Source organism: Thermobia domestica, chromosome 3 (genome assembly GCF_964235325.1).
Source record: "Thermobia domestica chromosome 3, izTheDome1.hap1.1, whole genome shotgun sequence".
Taxonomy (NCBI): domain Eukaryota; kingdom Metazoa; phylum Arthropoda; class Insecta; order Zygentoma; family Lepismatidae; genus Thermobia; species Thermobia domestica.
This window is the reverse complement of record NC_137456.1, coordinates 128,067,595-128,089,035: the sequence shown is the minus strand read 5'-3', so window position 1 is coordinate 128,089,035 and position 21,441 is coordinate 128,067,595. Positions and strand designations below refer to the sequence as shown.

The following is a 21,441-nucleotide window of genomic DNA, read 5'->3' as shown; positions in this document are numbered from 1 at the left end:
CTAATAATCAAAATGAACATATTTTAAATGAACATATTTTATAATTTCCTCAAACAAAAACAGAATATTATCACATGTCTAGTAAGCCTTACAAAAGAAATTGTCAAAATTGGTATATTTCAGATTTTGATAGTTGAATTATGAGACTCTGTTTCTAGGCAGTGATAATATTCTGTCTTCGTATGATAGTTATAAATAAAATCTGTATATTTAAATTTAATTATTATCAGGGTTGGCTGGTTTAAACCAAGGTGGTTTAAACCTTGGTTTAAACCAACTGTTTTTTGACTGGTTTAAACCAAAAAACGAAAAATGTTCGTAAAAGTGTAAGTGTTCGTAAAATCTTGAACACACATTTGTGGGTTATCACGTTTCACTCCCGTATATTAGTCGTATTATATTCAGATCTACATTCCCGATTCATTATTCAAAAATATGCATTTTTTAAATTTTAATGTTTCTTTTGTGTTTTTTTATAGTTTGTTATTATTGGTATGCAGTTGCAATCAGAAAAAATCTAAATATTGTTTCGTTCTAATAATGTTTACTATTGATAAAATACATCGAAATGCCACACTTTTTTGGGGAGGGGGAGTCATACAAACCCCACGAGAGGCATTTATTGAAATCAGAAGTATCTTTGGTATATATTTATGTGTAACTGGGTCAGAGCCAAAGTAGACTCAAATAATTCGTATCTTTATTCACTTTTCTTACTGATATCCAAATTAAATCGTAGTATTTCGTAATTTGGACTAATAAAAAGTCGTAGTGAACTAACTTGGTCTAAATTAGTTCTTCTGTACTCTGCAGTGTTTTGAAATTGTCCATATGTGTTTCTGTATAATGGTTTCACTTGTGTAACTGTTTATCTTTTTATCTTCTGAAATTACTCTTGACAATTATATTAACAAGTATGTAAAGATCAGTACAACGTATTTTTATCAGGAGACTGTTCTTCGTGAGTGAGTCGGCAGACGTATCGCATTTGTGGCCAATTAGTCGCGGTTTGAGTTGAAATGGAGGACAATTTCTTTCGGATGTAAGCCGAGAAGCGGTTTGGATTCCGCTTTAAACTTATGTAAACTCTTCCAGCATAACCCGGTTGTTGCATAATAACACCAAGGCGAAACAAACTTATTTTTGTCCATATGTGATATAAATACATAGAGCAAATTATTTATTTAAAAAAAAAACGGGTTTTCTGGTTTTTTCCAATCCTGATTATTATAAATGTGAGTTCACATAATAAAGGTACAGGAAAATAAAGCCAATATTATCATATAACTATCTGATATGTCCATTTTTCGCACGAAGGTTTTTGAAGTCTTCCCCTCATTAGGACACGTATTTCAATCAAAGTCTAATAATATAATTTCTAAGATATAAATTTTGAACCGCCTACTCCCTTAAGATACACCTTTTAACCAAAGTAATATGATGAATTCCCAGCCTGAAGTTTTTACTAACTACGTTCCAAAATTCATTTCAAATAGGTCAGCTGTTTTCTCGTGATGCAATCACACGCAAGGCAATGTCGATTTCCAAATGAAGAAAGAAATTATACGAAATACCTCCTCCGCTTAAAACAGATAGGAGATTATATACCGAGTTTCATCTTCCTAACTTCATGTGATCATGAGATACTGTATTTTTGGCATAAATTTTCAGCCCCACTCTCTCCCTTAGAATACATACCCTTTAAGCAAAGTAGTATCATGAAAGCTTAACTAAAGTGGTAATCATGCTCCAAAATTGTTTTGAAACAGTTTCACTGTTTCCTCGAAATGCGATTACAAACAGCAGGGAATGTCTATTTCAGTGGGAGGAAAGAAATTACAGAAAATCCCTCCCATTTCCCCCTTACAACTAAAATTTTTAAAATTTCTGAGACAGGTGTCCCCCGCGTGAGATAGTATACTTTTGACATAAATTTGGAACCCTCTACTCCCACTCATAGAATATACCCTATAATCAAAGTAAAAAGATAAAAATTTAGGTTGAGGTATATACTATGTTCCAGCATTCATTTCAAACTGTGTAACCGTTTGATTCACACAACAGACAACGTTGCTTTCAATGTAAAGACTGAAATTACAGAAAATTCCGCGTTTAAAAAAGAATTTTTTGAAAACGCTGGGACACATATCCCGTTATTTTTAATGAGTTTATATACAGTTTTATCTTTCTAACTTTACGGGTTCGTGAGATGCTGTGTGGTCCCACGTAGCGTAGTCGCTAACGCGAGAGCCTTCGGTGCGAGCGGTCCCGGGTTCGATTCACGGTGGAGGCACTCGGTCGAAAAAGTGTAAAAAGCTTTTTCAGGCCAGTTATCTTGAATGAAGTTTTCCTCGTTCACACCTGCCAGATGCCGGGATGGTACCTAACTTTTAGGTCCCAGGCCGCTTCCTTCCCCAATCCTGTCTTTCTTCCCTTTCCACGGATAGTGTGCTCACCAAGGGACGTCATCCCTCATACGAGACGGGCTAAATGACTATAGATTCCGAAAGCCCAGAAATCTAAATCCTAAAATCGTGAGATACTGTATTTTTGGTATAAACTTGAAACCACCTCTATCCCCCTTAAGATACACCCTTCAATAAAAGTAACATGATAAAAACCCAGTACGAGGTAGGTGTTAACTATGTTCCAAAGTTCATTTCAAGCTATTCAACCGTTTTCTCATGATGTGATCACAAACAGGCAATGTCCCTCTCCTCTCTCCCTGTTGAAACGGAAATTTTCAGAAATCGCTGGGAGGTGGGTTCTTTCATTTTTAATGAAGAGTTGATGTACCGAATTTCATCTTCGTATCTGAACGACCTCTTGAGATACTGAATTTTTTACATAAATTGTGACCCCTCCGCTTTCATATATACATTTTAATAAAAGTAATGATAAAAATCCAGTTCGAGGTAGGCAACCACTACATCTCGAAACTCATTTCAAGCGGTTAAGCCATTTTCCTGTAATTTGATCACTGAAAACAGCATCAATGTTGATTCTCTAAGCAAAATGTTTTCCAATTTTTAACCAAATATGATTGTGAATTTATAGAATCGATCTTTTCCACATGAGTTGTACTAATCGCAATAGCTGCAATTCCACTAAACGTTTACCGACGGTAGATCTGGCAAACTATTAATGTCATATTATCGGATTTTTCCAACTCCAGCTGGGTCATAATTGACGTCGATTGCTCTTCACTTAAATTGACGAACGCTGGAAGAAGAGCAGGCATTATGACAGTGTTAAAATTTTGTTTGTTTGTTTGTTTATTTATTTATTTCTCTTTTCTGTGGGTTAGAGATGTCATACTTCAGGAAATTTTAGGAGACGCACGCTTTAGAAGTAGTTTAGTTGCAGAAGTGAAAGATATATCCAAGAAAGATACGACTTTGATTTAATTTCACCTGCTAATAACACAGATCTCAAAAAGAAGTAGGTAGCAGATTATTTTGAACACACTGTGCATATTTTTGAATTAATTCTTGTCATAGATAAGATATAACTTGTACTTGGATTTTTTGCTGCAAGGATAGAAATATGGTAAGACATGTTTAATGAAAATTGTAAAATTTCATTAGAAGTAGACACAAGTATATTTATGGTATTGAGTTGTTAATTGATTATGATTGAACTAATAGTTCAATATAAAAGTATTCGTGAAGTATGTAATGCATATATAGCACAGCAATTTACATGCTCAAAAAAATTTATAATGTATGTGATACGTTTGAGTTCATTAATGAAGCTCTTTTACAACCCTATTCAGAAACAAATGACAGTTCAATTAGTATTACATATACAGAGGTTATGAAGAGATGACATTAGAAAGTTAAAACTATATGACAGCCCAAATTGTTGAAAAGACTCGGTAAAGAATATTTACGGAAGAACCAGTTTAAAAAGATTTCTTTCCAACTATGGACCCTTGCACTAAAAGCGCAAACTATGTATGAACTGATACGGTAGAACACTTACCTCAATTATATGGGGTTCCTGGTTCGATCCCCGGCTAGATAAGTTTGTGGCGGACAACATCGTGCCCGTGGGTTTTCCCGGTACGGTACTTGTGTTTCCTCCCAGATTGTCTTTCCACCAATTCTTCCATCATCATTCACTTGCTTTAATCATCCGCCTCCCTTATCCTAAAGGGTATAATCGTGAGACGTTACTCTGGGATTTCATTTCATTTTTTTAATCATGTTTCCACTTACCATTCAAGTTATTGATTTTTTAAACATATTCCATACTGGTATCGGAATACATTGCAAGTACGTAATCATTCACTGTAACTAATAAACCATGTTTTTCTTTGTTCTATCGTAATTTTAAGATATTGGTACCTTGCATTAAATTTAGTGCACGCACAAAGTAAAGGCATCTCTGTAATGTATGTACTTTAATATATATATACTTTAAACCTTTACAGAGAGAGTCTTGCATTTGCAACGGAACCTGTGTTCGCTAGTTTAGCCAATGTGCTTGGGTGTACAGAAAATATGCCAGTACCTGCACCTCAGCAACTGAAAGACTACAATCTATTCGAAGTTGAAATAAAATATGGATTGCTTCAGGTAAGCATTACGGGTATCACTTCTTTCTTTTCGGCAGGAGAACAAGTTTACGATACAAATTCTAATATTATTTTTATCTTCTAGTTTACTTCACGAATATAACATAGTAAATAAATGTATAGTCTAGTAAATATATAACCTTTCTTCTTTTAAATGTTATATATATATATATATATATATATATATATATATATATATATATATATATATGTTATATTTAATTTACTTACCAGAAAATATTATTTCATAAAACTAAAGAAAACATAAGTTACTACAGCCCTTCCTGCTGGTCTAGTGACCACCTAATGTATCTTGGATGCTTATGGTTCCCATTGGGAGAGCAAACAAATGTAATTTTATAATCATTCACTTTCTTTAATCATCCGTCTCTAGCGCAAATGGCATAATCGTGGAACATTAAAATAGAAGGATAAGTTTTCGTAAAAGTGCTTTGTGAGACAGGGAAGGGAAAATATAGTAAGAAAAGAAATGTTGAAAGAAGAATTAACACTGAGAAGCTTGAGAAACGACGTCGTAATCACATGCAATTACATGATACGTTTCCAAGTACGAGCTCATAGAAAACGAAGAGTTTGGTGGGAGAAGAAACCCACAGGACAGATTAGTGTGTAAGAGTATAGGGAGAAATGAAATAATCAGTAAAGGAAACAAAATATCAATGTATATATTGAAAGAAGTGAGTAAAATTAGTAAAAGCAATAAGACAAAACTAAAATTGAAAAAGGAATAGAAGAAGATCTGAAATGATACACTAAGCATATGAGAAGCGTAGAATGTGTAGTGGGTGAAGTCGTTAAAAGCAGTTGAAACCAAGGGAATTGTCCGCGTATAGGATGGTGACGTATCCTACTATCCGTTTCTAAGGAAGAGCCTGGAAAAGAACCGAGAGAATAGTTACGCAGGTGTTGTATGTACTGTTGTAATGAGCTGTTTCTGTGCGACAGATAGATGAGAGTTCTGAGCGGTTCAAAAATATCGGTGACTGTTGATGCAAAGTTATTGCAACATAAATGCTGGACGTAAATGTATTTAAGGATGTAAATGAGGTTGCGAGAATCAAAATGTCAGGAATGTTTTAATATGTTTATGGTTTGATGTTGGAAAGAGACTGATATTGAGTAGTTTTACATTTGGCTTCGTGATGACTTTTGAGTGAGGATGTGGGTGTTTCAAGAGCTGATTCTCGTAAGGAAAATGCGAAGGCTGTAGAGCCTGTGGTAGATGATTTTGAGGCTACTCTGGGAACCCTTTGTGATTGCAGATGAGGTAGACAGTGTGGCATAAACAAGATTTATGAGTTTCTATAGGAAACAGAAGTTGAAATCGTATTGGGTAAGGAAGTTGTAGTGGAGATTTTGCAATTGCGGGCTGTTTGCGCTACTGAGATATGTGCGGATAAAATCGAGGGGAAGGCATTCCCAGTTGGATAGTGCAGACAAATAGATCTTAACAACGATTAACGAAACATAGATGGAATTCTTGAACGTCCAGGGAATAGGATAGAGAACGTTTGATTTGATTGGAACTGTTACAGTAGGGACTCTTGTCGATGTGATGTATTCATTAGTCTTGAGATCTCCATTCTCAATTGCGTCTGATCTCACAGGGGTAATAACGGTATGAATGGATAAGGATTACAGGATTGTATTACAGGAGTAGGTGAAGTGCTGATTGATTTCATTGATTCTGAGACCTTATTGGGAAGATGTCAGTGAATCAGAGGCAGATAAGATGTTGGAGTGATGAGCGTAGAATTTTCTTGTTCCAGGCTCCGTGTGAGTACAAGGTGATCCAAAATTCCCGTTACACCCATATACAGGACGAGATACCCTATATTACAATGGTGAAACCTATCGCATCCTGTCCATGGACTGGTTTGTCCTTCAGGTGCAAGCCAGAGGGCTTATCGATCGAGTTTGGTTTCAGCAAGACGAAGCACCACCCCGTATCTGAAGAAGTTGTTCGTAACAGACGGATTGGAATTGTTTTCCACAATTACCAGCTCCTCTAGACTGGCTTCCCCGAAGTCCCGATCTTTCGTATGATATTGCATTGTGGAGTTAACATCAAACAGTAGGTTTCCAGTACGCGTTACCATACAACTAACGAACTGAAAGAAACTCTTCGGCTTGTATCTTCCACTGTCACTCGCATAATGCTGCGTAGAATTTCAGAACGTACCTGGGGGCTATTTCTCGAAACTATGGTCTGATATTTACAAGGTACAAGTTACAGAACTGAATTTCACAAGTTCTTGTAATTTATGTTCTGAAAATTTTTAGAAGAACTTGAGAATAGGACAGTGTTTTCACTAGTCACGTATTAAATCTACAAGTTAGTTTACAAATACGTAGAAAGCAAAGTACTATATGAAATGCTGTTTATTTACTCTGTAGGTTCGAGAAACACACTTGTATATTTACATAGTATCCTAGTGTATGAACAAGTATTACTAGTCTAGTAGCTTTGAAAATATAGTAACTCCAGTAGGCGCATAAATTTTGTTATAAAAATTGTGTTCAAACAGATTACTATTTGGTTTCTTATCACATTGTGTTTTTCTGATCCGTAACTTTATCTCATCTTAAAATACATAGGGGGTGTAAAGGGACTTTTGGATCATCCTGTAGATTGGCATATCAGAGGGAGGTCATGCAATGTTCATGGCAGTATCATTTTGAGAGTTATAGTGCTATTTTTAAATGTGAAGTTGTTCATGGTTTGGACAAATGATCTTAAGGAAAAAAAGAAAAGAAACTGTTAAGTAACAGTTTTTAAAAATTCTCTGTTTCTTTGCTTGTCAGTCATACATCCATAGCAACGAAAACTGTGGAAATATTCAAGAGAAGAGATAAGGAAAGAAAATAGTGATGCATATGATATGCATATGATGAAGGAGAGTCCTGTAGTGTTTCACTGATTTTCTCATGACTTTGCTTCCGTGACGTTCCTTGGTGGAATAACAGATATTGTCCTTCAGAACTGTACACTCCCCAGCTAAAAACCTACAACATGAGTATGTAAGTTTATTGTGAAACGACGAAGTCTTTTGGTCCAAAACAAGTGTCCAGGGGAGGACGCCGAGGTTTCTCCTGGCGTGATTCGTGCCACTAAGACGTTTTGTTGATTCAATGCGATGTTAGGCGTAGTTTCACAATAAATTTACATGCTCATGTTGCAAGTTTTTTGCTGCGGACTGTACAATTTCATCATTCCACCACTCCTTCTGCATTGGGCTACGAATTTTTCAGCAGCTCCTCGTATACATTTGTCAAACTGTCTTCTTCCTTATTTAAAGATATTTCTGGTTTTAAATTTGACCTGCAAAAATTCTTATACTAATTTACACACTAAGTGAAACGTATTATTTACGGCTATTATATGAAAATATTTAAAAAATGAAGAGGACAGTTTGGCAAGTATGTAATAGAATCTTGATACTTCTTCAGAGATTTAATCCCAGATTATACTTCTAGTGTAAAGAAAGGGAACTATTGGGTCAAAAATCAAATAAAACAACGCAAAGTATTGTAACTTTTATTTTCTATATATTATTAGATTTCCAAACTATGCTATGCATAAGTGTTGAAAGTCTTAAAGAACGGATTTGTCCGTCCATCCGTCTATTGACAGGTATCGGAACAAAACCGGTAAGAATTATCGAGATTTTGCAATCGATTCAGCGTCTCGGGAATGGGTTTCATCTCCTCCATTAACGCTCTATTTAAACCGGAAGTGTTTCAAATTAGCCAGTTCTAGTTTCAACATTTATCGCCATAAAACATAAAATGATAATAGATTGTGGTTTCCTGCAGTCCATTCAGGGTCTCAAGAGAGCATATCATCGCAAATCACTACACTACCAAAACCGGAAGTGGTTGAAATTTTCTGCTACTGCCGGTTCAATACTGATTTCCAGAGAGCAAAAAACAGTATGAGATATCGAGATGTGGTATTTTGCAATTGATTCAGCGTCCCAAGAATATGTTCCATCCCGTCCGTTAATCCTCTATTCAAACCGGAAGTGGTTCAGGTTAACTATCAACATGTATTTCCATAGAACAAAAGTGGTATTAGATAGTGACAAGTGGTCTTCTGCGAACGATTCAGGGTCTCAAGAGAACATACCGTCACATCTCGCAAGACTACCAAAACTGGAAGGGTTAAAAATTGCTACTACTTCCAATTTGAATACTAATTTCCGTGGAACAAAAACAGTAGAGCTACTGAGATGGATTTTTTGCAATCGATTCAGCTTCCCAAGAATAGCTTTTGTCCTTTCCGTTCACCCTCTATTAAGTCCGGAAGTGGTTCAGATTAACAATTTCCGGTTTCAACTTAACAATAAGAGATAGCAAGTAATGGCTTTTTGATATGAATTCAGCATCCGAGGAAGAGGTTCTATCTTTGATCTTTTTAATCTATTGGAACCAGTAGTTATACTACTTCAAGTTTGAGTATTGAATTCGAATAGTTTGGAAACCTAACGCAGTTTCACACTGTGAAACGAAACTAACTTGTTATTATTGCTTTATTACTGCGGATGTGTGCCCATGTTAAATTGTATGTGCGTACGGATATTGTGTAATTTTTAAATAGAACCCATTGTATATAGGTTTCTTTTTCTAAAATTAATTTTAAGTCGTTCTGATGAAATAAGATTCGTGTACTTATCTTTCCACTAATGTGTTTTTTATGTAAAAATCTTGACGAAATGAATTTTTTGAGTCCCTCAGATGTTTTGATAATCCTGATATCGTTTGTGTTTAGCTTCCTTAGAATTAAAAACGATGTATTACTGGTATATATGATTAACTGGTATTACCAATTATTATTAGTCTCTCAAAAATTATATATATATATATATATATATATATATATATGAGGCGTTCAGAAGTCAAACCGATTAACTCCATTTTTTGTTGTTTTTTTAGTTCTACACATTTTTGACTTGAAAATGATACACTCTTTTCAGAGGCAAAATCGATTAACTGCATAGTTTAACAATTTGCTACTAGAATGCACAAACGTTCTGATCACTCTTATTTAAATACATAGTATCTAAGTTACTAAAATGTTCACTATGAAAAGTCTCGTTTGAGGGAGATAATCGGTTTGGCATCTGAACGACTCATTATATATAATGTGTGTGTTGTTCTTGTTTATTCTCTTCATATCTAAGGTGTACTTCGCTTGTATAAAGCTTAAATCTTCAGACAAATAGCAGGAAAAAATATTGTCTACATTTAATGTGTCCTTCATTCTAGTTAGAGTAGGTTAAGTTCTCGAAAGTAGGTGTGTAATGCTGGTGGTTTTTCAATTGGATAGGTAGTTAAATCATGGAGAATACAAAAGTATAATGATTAGTTCGTCACTAAAGTATTATTTCGCGTCTGTAAATTTTTATTTGCCATATTAAAAAATAACGACATTGACTTTCTGTAGTGACTGACTGAGTAACTTGAAAATACATCCATTTTTACGATTGTTTTTTTCTTTTCCAGATTAGTGAAGGTTTAGCATTTCTGCACAATGATGTAAAACTATTGCATCGAAATATTTGTCCCGACTCAATAGTTATAAATCAACAAGGAGCTTGGAAAATCTTTGGTTTTGACTTTTGCGTAGCCAATCAAAATACACAAGATCAACAGGTGAGTGAATTGTGCATTGATAGAGTTTGGCAGTTTAAATCTCAGTAATCTGAATAAATAATGAATATGCTTGTGGATTAAATATCGTGATATAAGTAGGTATTTGCATATTTGCTTAGTCCATAGCGTGACAGATTGCTTTCTAAGATCAACTAGTGAAGTGCAAACTCGAAAAATGTAACCGCAGACGTTATTCGAAATAAATTAATGTAAACATTAAAGGGTTCTATTATTATTATTATTATTTTAATGTATGACATTATGAATGTATATAATGTTGTACGAAGTATTTTGTTCCTTTCTTTTTCTTTTCCTCTTTAACATAAAATATGCGTTCGAAATACTCGAAGTGAACAACATGAGGATCTGTCTCTATTCTATTATTTAATTGGGGGGCGCGGTGGCTCAGTGGTAGAGCGTTCACCTCCGGTGCTTGGAGTCCCTGGTTTGATCCCAGCTCGCGCCGTGTGGACTTTGTGGTGGACAAACACCGTGCTCGTGGGTTTTCTCGGGGTTCTTCCGTTTCCTCCCACTTTCTTCATTCCATCATTTCACTCATCTCTCATCATCATCGTCTTCTTTGGCCTAACCGGCGTAACCGTGGGACGTAAAACTTTATGATTTCATTTTTTTTTTCATTATTTAATCTGACAGCTAAAAATTTGTTAAAGTTGGTTTAAAGGGACAAGTTAAGCCGATAGATGTAACTGCAGTCTTCGTAACTCTCTCATGTGTTTTTTCCTTTCTCGAAAATTCGGGATTTCTCTTACGAATTTCAAACAACAGACTTCAAATTTTTAGAGAAGGAATTTCATAACCTATCGAAGGCAACAATGCGTGCCGATTTTTTATTTAGAATTTCCATCATTGTTGAAACAGTATATGGTTAAAGATTTGGATATCCAATTTCAACAATTAAGCCATTTCAACACTGAAGAAAATTCTAAATAAAAAATTGGCACGGATTATTACCTTCAAAAGGTTATAAGTTCCTTCTCTAAAAATTTGAAGTTTCTAGGCTGAAATTTATAAGAAAAATCGTGGGAAAGGTAAAAAATACATGAGAGAGATACGAAGACTGTAGTGATATCTATCGGCAAAACTTGTCTCTTTAAACCAACCTTAACTCTTAATTGACGATGAATTCATTGAGTTAGATTTGCGTATGGTTGTTTATGTAAATAAAAAATGTGTGCGCGCAGATACGGACTGGTGGGTGAAGTCCTAGTCAAAAATTCTAGGGGCTTTGGGAGGCCAAGAAGAAGGTGGGAGATAATACTAAAACAGGATGTAGGTAGGTGGTTAACAACAATCTAGATGAATGGGGTTCATAGAATGAATTCTGTGGGGAAGTTTTCTGTGACAGTGAACCTTTGCATTCCTTATGTCATAGAATCAGGTCAGATTCTCAAAATTCCGTAGTCCTCGAGATCAGCCTTGTGGTTCTCTTAATTTGAGAACATTAGTCCAAAAAAAGCAGAATAAATAACATTAAATTGAATTGTGCATCGCATACTATAGTTGAGAATCTCAAACTGATTTATCCAAATAATAGATTTTAAATTTTAATAAGATAAACATTATACAAATTCTAATAGACTATGTAGATGTATTATAAAAGATTATTAATAGCCTTCAATTATTTAAGAAGTTATGTATTTTGTTCTATTAATACCAATATAAAATTAGAGATTTTATTTAATACTATTTTTAAAACACAAATGTACTGGTCTGGAGATATATGAAAAAAAAAATAATAAATTTGTTTTTGAAGTAGACAAGAAAAGGGTGGTCCGTTGAATATTTTAGTAAAAGTGATCCCTACTTGAAAGAAGTTAGAGCTACATTGAATTAGATAATTATACTCTGAACAAACCTTTTACAACATCATGAGTATTCTGCTAGGGTCTGAAATGAATGGGTAGTTATAAAGAACCGCTTGTGATGTGTCAACAGCGTAACACATCTTCCTTTAAATGTCCATTTCTTATTTTAGTCAGAGTATACTTAATTAGGTAAATACTAAAGGTATGAAATGCGAACGAAAAGAGAAAGTGCGGATAAGAATCATGGAGGAATGTTCAAGAAGAATTAAACCTTATTTGTATGTCTATAAATAAATAAATAAAAAAGTTTAGAAAAAGATTAATCAAGTATTTCGTGAAGAGTGTTGTGTATACGGTATGGGATACATGAACACTACGCAAATGCGATGAAAACGAGTCGAAACTTTAGAAATACGGGTTGAATAAGAATTCAGATAGCCAGCTGAGTTGAACGAAGAACCATTAATGTTGGAGGTAATTAAAGGAGTATTCTGAGGAACGTGATAGAAAATAAGGTTGGTTATTTGAAGTTCAAAGTTCCTTTTCAGCATCATGGGACATAGATCTGCAATTGAAAATGGAATCTGAACTAACGTAGTGCGTTCAAATTTTTCAAGACTTACCCGCCAGGAATCGAACCCGGGACTTCGTGCACCAAAGGCGCGCACTATCCACTAGACCGTCGGGGAGGGCTTAATAGAAGATATGGTTGGGGATAAAGAGAAAGGGAAAAAAGACAATTTGTGGACATTATAAAAGCAGATAATGGCTGTATGAAGAGAAAAGGATAGACGGGGATCTAACTAAAGGAAGCTTCTCAATTTTCGGCAGGTGATCTAGCAATGGTGGAATACTAGATGACTATACATGTAACTCCAACAATGTAATAATAAAACTTCATTAATCCATTAACTGCCATGAAACCCCATTTGGGAATTTTTCTTCTCTGTCATGAGAAACTTTTTTACCATGAGAAAATTAAGGGACATTTGCCATGATCTCTAAATGAGGATCGTGGTAAATACATAATCTATTCATAAGTTTAATATTATTTGCTTTCTATTAATAATAATATTACTGTCTCAATGTACATATGTACATAAGAGAAAACAAACAACCTTAGGATGCATTTTAAAAACCTGTCAATAAAGGTTTAATTATATAAGTTGATACTACCCAGTTGATATCCTCCAATTTTAATAAATTTCATATTTGACTGGCTGGTAATTATTTTCCTTGTTTTTTTCATTCTAGCCGTTTTGGCCATTCAGTGAATATATACCAGACCTACATCCTCATGCTCAACCGAACTTGGACTATCTTGCTCCTGAGTATGCTCTTACCTTAAGTCATTCTCCTGCGAGTGATATGTTTTCTCTCGGAATGTTAATATACTCCTTGTTCAGTAAAGGAAAGCCATTATATCAAAGTAATGGAGACTGGAAAACGTACAAGAGAAATGCATGTGAGGTAAGTAATATCTGAAAGGAAGAATGTAATAAAATAGAGCAGCGTTTCCTAACCTTTTTCAACTTGCGGCACACTACAGGTGTAACTTGAATTCTCGCGGCACACCCATATATATATATATATATATATATATATATATATATATATAATTACCGTGGTATTTTAATGTGATTACTAATTTCCTTCTTACAGAGAAGAAAGCTCGATCACTGATTTTCCCCCGTGCTAAATCATTATACTTATTTTTCATTCTAATTTTAAAATAGAAAACAATAGCAATGAAATATAGGACTCGGGTTTTTAAAAATCCACTTTCTCTTTCGAAAACTGTATCTAACCTCTAACTAAAAGGGAAGATCACTAAATAACGAACAAATAAACAAATCTCCTATACTTTTAAAACACAAATGTAGGTAATTTGTATGCATGCTTGCTTTGTTGAATTTATTGAATGATATGTTAAAATTTCAAGTTACGAAATAGTCTGCAACAATAAAGAAGTAATAATGGTCATGACAATGATAAATACGTTTTTCAACATTAAAAATGTACAGAAAAGTAACACAATATGAAATTTAAAATAGTAGATTTATAGTAGAGGTTCATAGTAATGTGAAATATAAATATACATTTTCCCCTGTCTTGCAATTTGGTTCGTATAGAATTAATAATTTGTTTCGATTTTTTCGCGGCACACCAGCGGCCCATTCGCGGCACACCAGTGTGCCGCGGCACACCGGTTGGGAAACGCTGAAATAGAGTAAGACATGAAAATAAAGCCAAGTGTATAACTAAATAATGCACATTCATGTGCTTTACAGACCGTTAATTTCGTGCTAGACTGCAATTGCTGAAAGTAGTCGTCATTATTAATTGTTTCTCACTTTGGCTTCATTATTTTTTTGGCTCGAATTTGTAACCTCCGTATGACACTGAGTAATACAACAATACAATCTAACTTAAAAATGAGAGTAACAGAATTGAAATACCAAAGTAGAATTTTGTTCGCTTGAAAGATATACTAACTGGTAATATATGTATACCACTTAGAGTTATAAGTTCGTTTTGGACCCATCGGAATGCATTATATTTTTCCTATTATGTGAAAGGACCGAACGTAACTATGAGTTAGCGTGTTTTAGAGCTCATGTCAGTCCTCATGTACACAACTTCTCAGCTCCTGTTTCCGCATTATAGTCAAATTGAGTTGGTTAGACGTGGGCTTGATCAAGTGACTATTCGTGTATTGTTCAAGTATTAGAAGAAAGGAGTGAAAGCTGCTGAAGAAATTCTATGGAAGAAGGAACTGTGAAATTCGGACAGCCCAAAAGTTGTTTGTATGATACACGTCAAGCAAATATGAAAGTTGAAGACGAATTTCGGGCTGGAGACCAGTTGCCATGAACAGAGAAAACTGGAACAAACTATAACGACATACCTACGTACAAATACATGTCAGTTATAGCAGATGGAATCACCCCAAAGCACCATGTATCGTCGTTTTGATCAACTGGAGTTCGTCTATCGACAGCTTCGATTTGTGCCCCATGAGCTTACATCACAACAGGCCGAAAGACGATTTAGTCGGTGTCAGCAATTTTTACATTATGGGCCCCTGGGAAAACCAGCGTGCTCGGGCCCCTATGACCAAATTTTATACATAATACATGTGATTTTGCTCGTGGGTAAGTGACCATTGATACTGCGTTAAGATGGCCCTGATGAGGAGCAGACTTCGGTGTTGGATCCTTCCAGATGTTGAAAAATTGGTATTTTTCGATATTCTTCCGGTGGTATCAATGGTTATAACCAGACCAAGAGACATTATCAACTCTCTGAAGGGTAAAAGAAAGAGGGGAGAATTTGGCATTAAGATATGTTATTCATGGTCATGGTGGATTACCGCTGGTCCAGTGTTCTGTGAACTGGTTCCAGACAGCCGTGCTGTGTATTAAAGACTTTCACGGTACTGAACGATTTCAGTAGGTTCGTGATCTCATGCGACAAAAATGCCTGTCTTTGATTAATATGAAGAGGGTTTTACTTGATATCAATAACACTCTATGCCGCGAGTCATGGATAGTTACCCTTAAACTCCAGTAATTGCAAGGGTTCTAATTGGTTTAGTACCTCACATACAACCCAGATCTCAGATTATCTCTTGTGTTCTTCATTCGCGCATTTCCTACGAAGGCGACGGTTTGAAATAGTTGACGGTGTGGAAAATGTAGTGCACGAGTTTCTGGCAACCAGATCCGCCAAATGGTATCGCCCTCCCTTGTACCTCCTGTGGTGTTGGAAGAGGGTCATCCAATATAATGGGTTTCTCTTTTAAAAGTAAGGTGTATAACATTGTAACTATGTAAAAGGTGAGTAAGGTAAGCTTTCCCACTTTTTACATAGTATCAATGTTTCACACCAAAAATGAAATTATATAGGGTACTCCCTGGTATATATAGGGTACACAGAAATAACACCGACAAAGTTAAGAAGTTGATTCCTCATAAGGAAACATGAAAAAAATATATAGATTATCATAGATGCATAATGCGTCATTTCGGAGATAGGCGCGCTGAAAATTTAAAAGGAATGGTATGAAAACGACCATAACTGGAGAGCAAAATGTATCAAAGTCTAATAAAACGATGACTATTTTGAACCCTAGATTTTATTAATATACAGGTATATAGATGAAATGTGCGCCAATTTACAATTTCTGATTTATCGTCATTGCTAGTCCAGTGGTAGCGTGTATTTGTGTGTGTGTGTGTGTGTGCACGAGGTTTCACATTCGATTTGTAGTGGGAGAGCATCGAACACACTGCAGTGGTTTAGATTCCACTCTAAACTATAGATTTTTTCCTAGATAACGTCACTGCTGACAAAGGACAAAAACGCTTTTTTGAAATACCATACACTTCGTTTTACTTTCGAGCGACGAGAGAAGAAAGTATAGTGATTGTGAATATATATATATATATATATATATATATATATATATATATATATATATATATATCGCAGTGATTTTATAGATAGAGATTAAATGACCGTCCGAGCGAGTCTTTTCCCTTCACCAGTTTTATTACAAAGTTCTAATTACAAATGTCTTTGATTACAAATAGTAAATAGTGCCTTTCCTTAATAATCAGATGAAGGGATATCCATGTTTTGCCGGGTGCCCCTTCCGCTCATGGCAGCATCCAGAACACTAGCGAGGTGTATAAGTGAGATTGTGGGTAACCCCCTCAGCTCACGGCAGCCTCACAAGGTTTCAGTTGAAGATGGGACCCCTAGTCCAGTGCGACATAGGGTGTACGAAAGGTGTACTCCTAGTCCAATGCGACCTCAGAGCAGGTGATGGTTAGTCGACTGATGCCAGGTCCTTCCGTGGTTGCCCTTTTATTTGTCCTTTTCGGGTCCTTTCGTGAGGTCCGTCACCTTTCGGCTTCCTCCGGTGTCTTCCTTGTTGACTTCTCGTCTGCTTCATTGTTTGTAATCAGTAACAAACACGAGAAGATTATTTTTGAGAAAAATACATAATTGTTATGAATGAAAGTTATTTGCAACACAACATTGAGACATTTGGATACACTGTATAGACACTATAAAACACTATAGATACTATAATGCACTGTAAAATCACTATGATACTTTGTTGTGATATTTATATGTGTAGTGATAATAACACCATAGTTCCGTCCCATCTAAGCGGGATCAAAGTAGTCACTATCATTTTCCTCAGAGTGGGCAGAAGTAATTAATAAATGTATACCAGTTCATTAATGGTTAAAATTGGTATCTATGTTTTATGTCACATCCAGTATTTGTAGTCTGTATTGGTTGAGTCTCAAGGTTAGTAGTAGTCGCCGGTGAGTTAAGTCTTTCTAATGGTAAAGATATATTTAGCCAATTAGTTAAATTTACGTTTTATAACGGGGCTTATAAAAGATAAGGCACAAATAAAATATTATTATGAGAACTAAGGAAAGGAGAATTATTGGTTTTAGAATTTGGAAAATTTTCGTTAAAATAAGAAAATAGAGATCGTGAATTTTTGGACACTATATAATGTTATTAAGAGCCTGATTTTATGAATATCCTGTATAAGGAGAGAGAAAAAATGATGTAATAAGCAATCATGTATTTTGTATTGAAGAAGCTATGCTAGAAACAAGAAAGCGTTGTATTTCGACCTTGCAAGGATTAATGACTTTTGAAACTAAAAAAGAAAGAGAAAAAAATGTTGATCTTGCGTTTTGCTAGAAGAACTAAAATACCGAGGTAGTGAAGTTAAATAACAGAATGAGATACAGTTTATAATTGAAATAAAGAAGTGCGATATTATGTTAGCGCATCTTTATTTATTATTATTATTATTATTTTTTCGTTTCTTCTGTTGTTACTGCATCTTCTGTTCCCTGTAAGTACTTGAAAGTTTGTTATATTCTTCTTCTTGTATTTGTGCCTCTGTCTTCTTAATTTTGTATTCCCTCTGTTTGTTCCTCGTAGAATGGCTTCCATCAATCCACCGCAATTTCTTGAATTCTGTAAGTTTCTCTAAAATTCTTGCTGGCCGTTCGTAATGAATGGTAAAGTGCTCAAGTAAACTGATCTTCCTTGTAGGGTAATATACTAAAACAAGGTCCCCTGGATTATAAGATGTCTGTTTATAACGTTTGTCATAGAACTTCTTTTGTTTAAGATACGCCTGTTCCAGGTTAGTTTGCACTTTCTTCCTGATGGCTGCAAATTTATCTCTGTCAACTTGTATGTGTTGTTTAGATTCGAGCGTACATTCTGTCGGGATCCTAGGTTCATATCCAAATAATAAGAAACTTGCTGAATATTTTGTCCCACCTTGTATATAAGTATTAATACCAAAGATAACGTGCGGTAGCCATTTCTCCCAATCCATATGGTGTTCTTGTACAAAAAAAATTGAGACTATTTTGCATAATTTTGTTGGTTTGCTCTACTAATCCTATCGAAGCATGATTATATGCTGGTGAGTATTTATAGGTGAAATCGTACATCTGCGCTAAGTGTTGCAAACGAGCCGCTCCATGTACTGGATGTTGGTCCCAATACAGCGTTGTAAATGCTCCGAATTTTAGAATGATGTCGTATTCCAAAAAATTCTCTATATTTTCAGCATTTATTACGTCCACTGTCTTTGCAATAACATAACATGCAGCTAATTCTGTGGCTGCTAATATGTATTTATTTCGTCCCTCTTTGCTTGGGAATGGCCCCAGTTCATCATATGCCCATATTGTTGCTATATCTCCTACAGCGTGATGTAGTAGTTCGGCCTATTTCTTTTCTCGTAGATTCTTTAGACGTTAACAGTCTTGACACGTACGTATTGTGAGCAAGATAGTTTTTGAGATGCGGCATATAAAATTTCTTTACGGCGGTTTTATAGGACTTTGAGAAACCAAAATGAGGGTTGAATGCTTAGCGGTGGAAGGTTGTGAACCACAAGTTGGCTAACGATTTGGGTATGCATAGAAGATATAATAAACCATAATCAGGATGATTTTGTTTCCTGTATAATAGGCCGTTTTTGAGACAAAAAAACCTTGTTGATCTAACTGTGGAGATTTTGTCAGGTTCCTTACCCTCTAAGACAGAAATGTCCTTACGTTACTTTCTTGCGATGTTTGGTAGAAGGTTGTTATTTTCTACTTCTAAAGTATTGACTTGAAGACTATTTAATCTAAATGCATGATAGTCTTCGCCTTTTTCTTCGCTATTTTCGTTTTTTTCTTTTTCCTTGATATCTTGTGTTTGTTCAAGCCTACTAATTATATCCGCTGGATATTTGGACCCAGGTAAATACTGTATATTGAAATCATAATCAGCTAAGAATAGTTTGTATCTGGTATTTTTCCTGACTTTATCAGGTTGTGTTCATCGTTGCTATGCATTTTGCGTCTACGTAAAGATTGAATTTTCTATTTAGTAGCGAAATTTCCGCAAGGTATATATGAGCGCGTATAATTCTTTTTATCAAATACTAGCTTTCTGTTCACTTTTCGTCAGTCTTCGAGAACAATAAGCAACTAGCTTCTCCTTGTCAGTTTTTGGGTCATAGCAAGCGAGTATTCCAGCTATTTGTATTTGACTACTGTCGCTATATACGCGAATTTCTAGAGTCGTCAAAATGAGCGAGTGAAGAAGCTTTTAGTATGTCTTCTTTCAATTGTTCGAAAAGAACATCATGTTCCTCTGTCCATTTAGAGGTTACTAATTGCTGAAAAGGCTCGGTTTTATTGTGAAATCTTTGAGTGTCATAAGATACACTTTGCTCATCTTGTACTTAAACCACTCTACCAAAAGCACAGGAATTATGTAATCCCACCACAGACTTCACCAACAGGTTTTTGTGGCTATTTACGTTCAAATTAATGCCTCGGATGATCCTCTTCTCATTTACACCAATCGCACCAGTTTCAACATGGCCTCTTTCAAGATGGCAGATATTCTTTTTGTAACTTTTAACAGATTATATCGACCATCTCGTATCGATGTATGCTCATTTCGTGTTGCTACAGTGATTACTTTTAAACAAAAACGTGCATTTTGTCACCATGTCCTTAATGTACTGACGTTCCACTTTTGATTTTTCTCGGGTCGTAGTGTCCCAACGTCTTGGACTCTGCAGCTACAATTTTGGCTGTGCGAGTTTCCCGAGGTACTCTCTCTATATACAAAGTTTCATGAAAATCGGGCTCTGATAGATACCTAGGGTTCCTTGTAAGATGTAAACATAACCTGATAAAATGTTTGCGAATCTGCTTTGTAGTTGGCTTTTTGAAATTTCGTATTTTCCTGGCTATCTTTGGAGATATTTTAATGGATTCTTCACTAACGAGATGTCCTAACACGTTAAGCTCTTGGTAACCTATGTGCCTTCTTGGGAGATGCTCGAAAATCGTATTTTCTAAGCTTCTTAAATAGTAATTCTAAATCCTGCAACTGCTGTGGAAAGCTGTAAGTGCTGGAAATTATATCATCTGAAAAACTTGTAATCTTATCGGGTAGCCCTTCCAAAATCATCCTCGTTACGATAGACAGGGATTGTGAACTTGTTTTATGTCCCATTGTGCACCTCAAAAATTCGTACGACTTTCTGTTATGATTGAGCTCGAAGGTCATATATTTTTGACTCTTAGGATGCAGCAAAATTTGGAAATACAAACTAGAAAGATCAATGCTTGTTATAAAGGTTTTCCCCTTTATAGAGTTTAGAACATCTTCTCTCGATTGAAATGAGACTGATAAATACTTGGTATAGCTGTTACACTTGTGCAAATTAAGAACTATCCTAAATTCTTGTGTGTTATGTTTCCGGAGCACTAGAAGTGGAGAACAAAATTCATTGTTATCTGTGGGTTTAATTATTTTTGCCTTGATAAGTTCTTGAATCTGTTTGTCTATCTGGTCCCTGATATGTAATGGAATTGGTGGGGAACGGTCGTGAAATACAGCAGAGTTAGAAATCCTAATTTTATGAACATATCCACTAAAATATCCGATGTCGTCAGGGGCATACGTAAAAACATCCCTGTACTTGAATAATAATTCATAAACTGCTTGTTTTTGCTTGTTGTCTAAATTGGGGTTAACGTCAAGGAGCTCTGTATTGAAAAGTTTTTCTGTGTATTTTAAGCCTTCTTCAGTTTCTTCTTTTGTCTTAAACTGGTATGCTTTTTCTAGAAAATTTGGTTCTTCTAGGGCGTTAAAAGATTTCGTGCCTTTCGTCTAGAACCGCCACTGGGGTATTCCTCTTTATAGTGACGCTGCTACTATTAGGATTTGATATTAAAATTGTCATTTTGCTTGCCTCTATATTCTGGTCGAGAGCATTTAATCTATGTTTCT

At 35.3% G+C, this 21,441-nt stretch overlaps 1 protein-coding gene across 1 annotated transcript in view; it reads left to right on the top strand.

The window, feature by feature from the left end:
- LOC145680725 (SCY1-like protein 2) overlaps positions 1 to 21,441 on the top strand; it is a 100,495-nt gene that overhangs the window by 26,596 nt on the left and 52,458 nt on the right. The window contains exons 4-6 of the mRNA XM_081751669.1: positions 4,436 to 4,580; positions 10,106 to 10,255; positions 13,336 to 13,551. Of these exons, the coding sequence (XP_081607795.1) occupies positions 4,436 to 4,580; positions 10,106 to 10,255; positions 13,336 to 13,551 (511 nt within the window). The remainder of the gene's footprint in view (positions 1 to 4,435; positions 4,581 to 10,105; positions 10,256 to 13,335; positions 13,552 to 21,441) is intronic.